The sequence below is a fragment of the Egretta garzetta genome, unplaced genomic scaffold (assembly GCF_000687185.1).
Source record: "Egretta garzetta isolate BGI_Z169 unplaced genomic scaffold, ASM68718v1 scaffold402, whole genome shotgun sequence".
NCBI lineage: Eukaryota > Metazoa > Chordata > Aves > Pelecaniformes > Ardeidae > Egretta > Egretta garzetta.
The window spans coordinates 587,204-590,259 of NW_009258823.1; the positions used below are offsets into that span (position 1 = coordinate 587,204).

Genomic DNA, 3,056 nt, shown 5'->3' on the forward strand with positions numbered 1-3,056 from the left:
GGTGGCTCTCCGTGGGAGCGGGCAGCAGGTTAGCTTTCCTCTTTGTCAGCCTCCTCTTCCTCGTCGTCTTTCTCCCCCTTGAGTTTTTGGCGAGCAAATTCCTCGATGACGATGTCCTCCTCGCTGGAAGGGAGAGCAGAGCGTGGTGAGCCCACGGAAGGCGGCCATGGGGAGCCCACCGCAGCGAAGGGGGCGAAATCCCTGCTGACACCCGGACCCTGCTCCTGCTATAGGGGACAACGCGGCGCTCGCCCCGGCCCCGTCACCCCACATGCTGCAGGGAACGGTCACTGAGAGCCACGGCCACTGAGAGCCACGGCCTGACCCGAGCACGCAAACCCGGGACAGATGGCTGGCGTGACTGCAAGCGTGCGTGATCGGAGGAGCTGGGCTCTCACCCGCAATTTCTGGCGTTTTTTGAGACAATATTTTGCATCGTCAAGGGGAAAAAAGGAAGGAAAAGAATTAAAGTGGAGACAAAGAGATTAGTTACCTTCTTGCGAAAGGCAGGCGGCAGATGACATCAAGGGAGAGCCACAGAATGAAAAGTGGGGGAAGAAAATGGAAAAAAAAGAGTCAGCAAAACTGATTCCAAAAGCTTGCGAATGTGAAACGACTTGGCAAAATCTACAGGGAGCGATGGTGGGGACAGGCCAAGAGATTTCCTCCTCTGGAAGTTTAAATAGCCTCGCTGGGCTGGGAAACTGGCAGGCTTTGGTGTGAAAGCCTTGGAGTCACAGCCCGCCTTTCCAGGCTCCAACTCCCAGCGCTCGTGTCCCGCTGCAGGGTGTAACCAGACACAAAACCAGCCTTTCGGGGCTTTGCACGCCAGGGCCGGCTGCGGGGCTGGTTGGCGGCCGTGGCTGCCAGGCACGGCTGCCAGGAATGGGTTTGGCACACTACGGCTTCCCGGAGGGAAGCAACCCCAGCTGTGGCTTCAGCTGGAATAAGCTCATGTCGTGGGAGGAGAAGGCGGCTCTGGCACTGGGGAGCGTGTGGGGCCACGGGGCTGTGACCGGCGCCGCTGCCAGCAGCCGAGGGACCTCAGTGTGGGGGGCAGATGGGGACTGAGGCCGTAGGGGACGTTACGTCCAGCGGTGCCACTTGTGACTGAGAGACGCAGCGCTGCCGGCTGCTTCTGAGGGACAAGGCGAGGTCTGGGCTTGCCGCAGGAGAGGCTGCTGTGTTTGCAGCAAGGAGAGCTGTAAAATAAGCCCTGGGAATTTGCGGGACATGTGCCGAGTCCAGCATGCAAATCCTCCCAAGCCTGTGACAACGCTCCTGCTTGCCTGTGCCAGCATGGAGGGTGTCACGCTGTCTGCTGTGACACAGGGGCTCAGGACTTTGAGGCCTGGATGATTTAATCCAAGGACGTATCTCAAACCGGGATGGGGCATCGCATCCACCCGTGATGGATCTGTTACGGTTTATGGGTGAGAGGAGATCCTGGCTTGAGGTGTATCCTTACCTTGGCTTATCTGTAGTCCATTGATAAGCAAAGGACAGGGAGGGCAAGGATTGAGAGAGAAACACGTGCAGGTTAATAGGGAAAAGACATTTCAACTAACATTTGGTTAGAGATGTTGAGACGGGTGGCAGCCGCGGCGCCGCAGGGAGGAGGAGAGCAGCTCCCACGGCTGGTCCCAGACAGAGGGTGCTGCCCAGCAGCTCTGCCCAGCCCACAGCCGGGGGTGCTGGGGCAGAGCAGAGCCCTTTGCACGGGGGCAGCTGCATCAGCATTGCTTTTACCAGTTCCCCTCTGAACGGGGACTGCCTCTTCCTCCCCCGCCTTTCAGCAGCATCCCAGGCGCTACTCACCGTCCGCAGGCTTCTGGTGCATCAGGATGACGGGCAGCTCGACACCAACGTCGCTGGAACGAAAAGCATTTCTTTCAACAAACCTGCCCAGCACCGCACCGTGCTCGGCCCTGCAGGCAGCTCCCTCCTTACCTAGAAGTGAGATCCCCCAGGATGCTGCGGAAGCAGGAGAGAAGAGAGAGAAATCAGCCAAGGCAGAGGAGGGGAGGTGTTAGGCTTTGCTTTATAGTAAGGTAGATGATTTATAATGGGGGTGAAGAGCAGCAGTGATGGGGATGGAGGTGGGGGAGTCAGAGAGCAGCCCAGTGCCCGGCTGCCCCACGGCCCGGGGGAGCGGGGCAGGGACAAGGGGATCCACGGCGTGAGTCCCTTCAACTGCCTGGTGGTACAGGCTCCCACAGCACGGCCCAGGGGGACAGTCCCTGCCCCTCGCGCCCGCAGAGCCTCACCCTCCTCGGGACACCACCAGGTTGACCTTCACTTTGTAGGACACCAGGATGCCCAGCACCTCCTTGTCCATGCCAGGTCTCAGGCTAGGAAAGAGGCAGAGCAGAGTGGTGAAGTGGGTGGTGCTGCTCACAGACCCCATCCGCTCCCCCCCCCCCCCCAGCAGCTCCCGGGGTGTCTCCCTGCCCCATTTCATCTGGGGTACACTTGGGGTGTAGCAGGAGAGGACAACACAGCGTGGCAGTAAAAGAGAGGCAGGGGCAGGTCACTTGGCTGAAGCCACGGAGCTGTTTCTGGAGGCCACTTGAGCTGCCTGAGCTGGGGTTTACTCCTGAGATGAGACCCGACGCAGCTCTGCAGGGGGATACAGGGGCTCTGGGCGATGGTTGGGACAGGGAGGCATACGTCTCCTATGAGATGGAGAGGTGGGTCTGTGGCCACGTCACAAAACCCCTATATTTCTAACTGGATAGGGTGGGCACAGGAGGTGTGGGGGACCCTTGGTGGGAGCCCAGAGCATGCTGAGCAGCGGGAAGCTGTTGGAGAGGAGGGAAGGCAGGGGCCCAGCCGTGGCGGGCAGTGGAGGGGGAGCCCACCCGGCCCTTACATGGTGGTGGAGGCCAGGTTGGTGTCCTCGTGCTTGAGCTTGCCATCGAGAGCGAGGCCTCGCTTCTCACGGTTGGCCGAGAGCATGGGGGTGACGGAGTACGTTTTGGAGAAGGTGGAGTTGGCCGCCACGTTCTCGCTGGTAGGGTCGGGAGAGGAGAGCTCAGAGCCAGCACCCGCCTGGT

General features: G+C 60.2%; 1 protein-coding gene across 1 annotated transcript in view; it reads right to left on the reverse strand.

Annotated features, from left to right (window-relative positions):
- Window positions 1–29: 29 nt before the first annotated feature.
- ARR3 (arrestin 3) overlaps window positions 30–3,056 on the reverse strand; it is a 6,762-nt gene continuing 3,735 nt past the window's right edge. The window contains exons 11-17 of the mRNA XM_009649676.1: window positions 2,873–3,010; window positions 2,268–2,351; window positions 1,951–1,974; window positions 1,819–1,871; window positions 1,469–1,478; window positions 494–496; window positions 30–123 (exon numbers count right to left, since the gene is read on the reverse strand). Of these exons, the coding sequence (XP_009647971.1) occupies window positions 30–123; window positions 494–496; window positions 1,469–1,478; window positions 1,819–1,871; window positions 1,951–1,974; window positions 2,268–2,351; window positions 2,873–3,010 (406 nt within the window). The remainder of the gene's footprint in view (window positions 124–493; window positions 497–1,468; window positions 1,479–1,818; window positions 1,872–1,950; window positions 1,975–2,267; window positions 2,352–2,872; window positions 3,011–3,056) is intronic.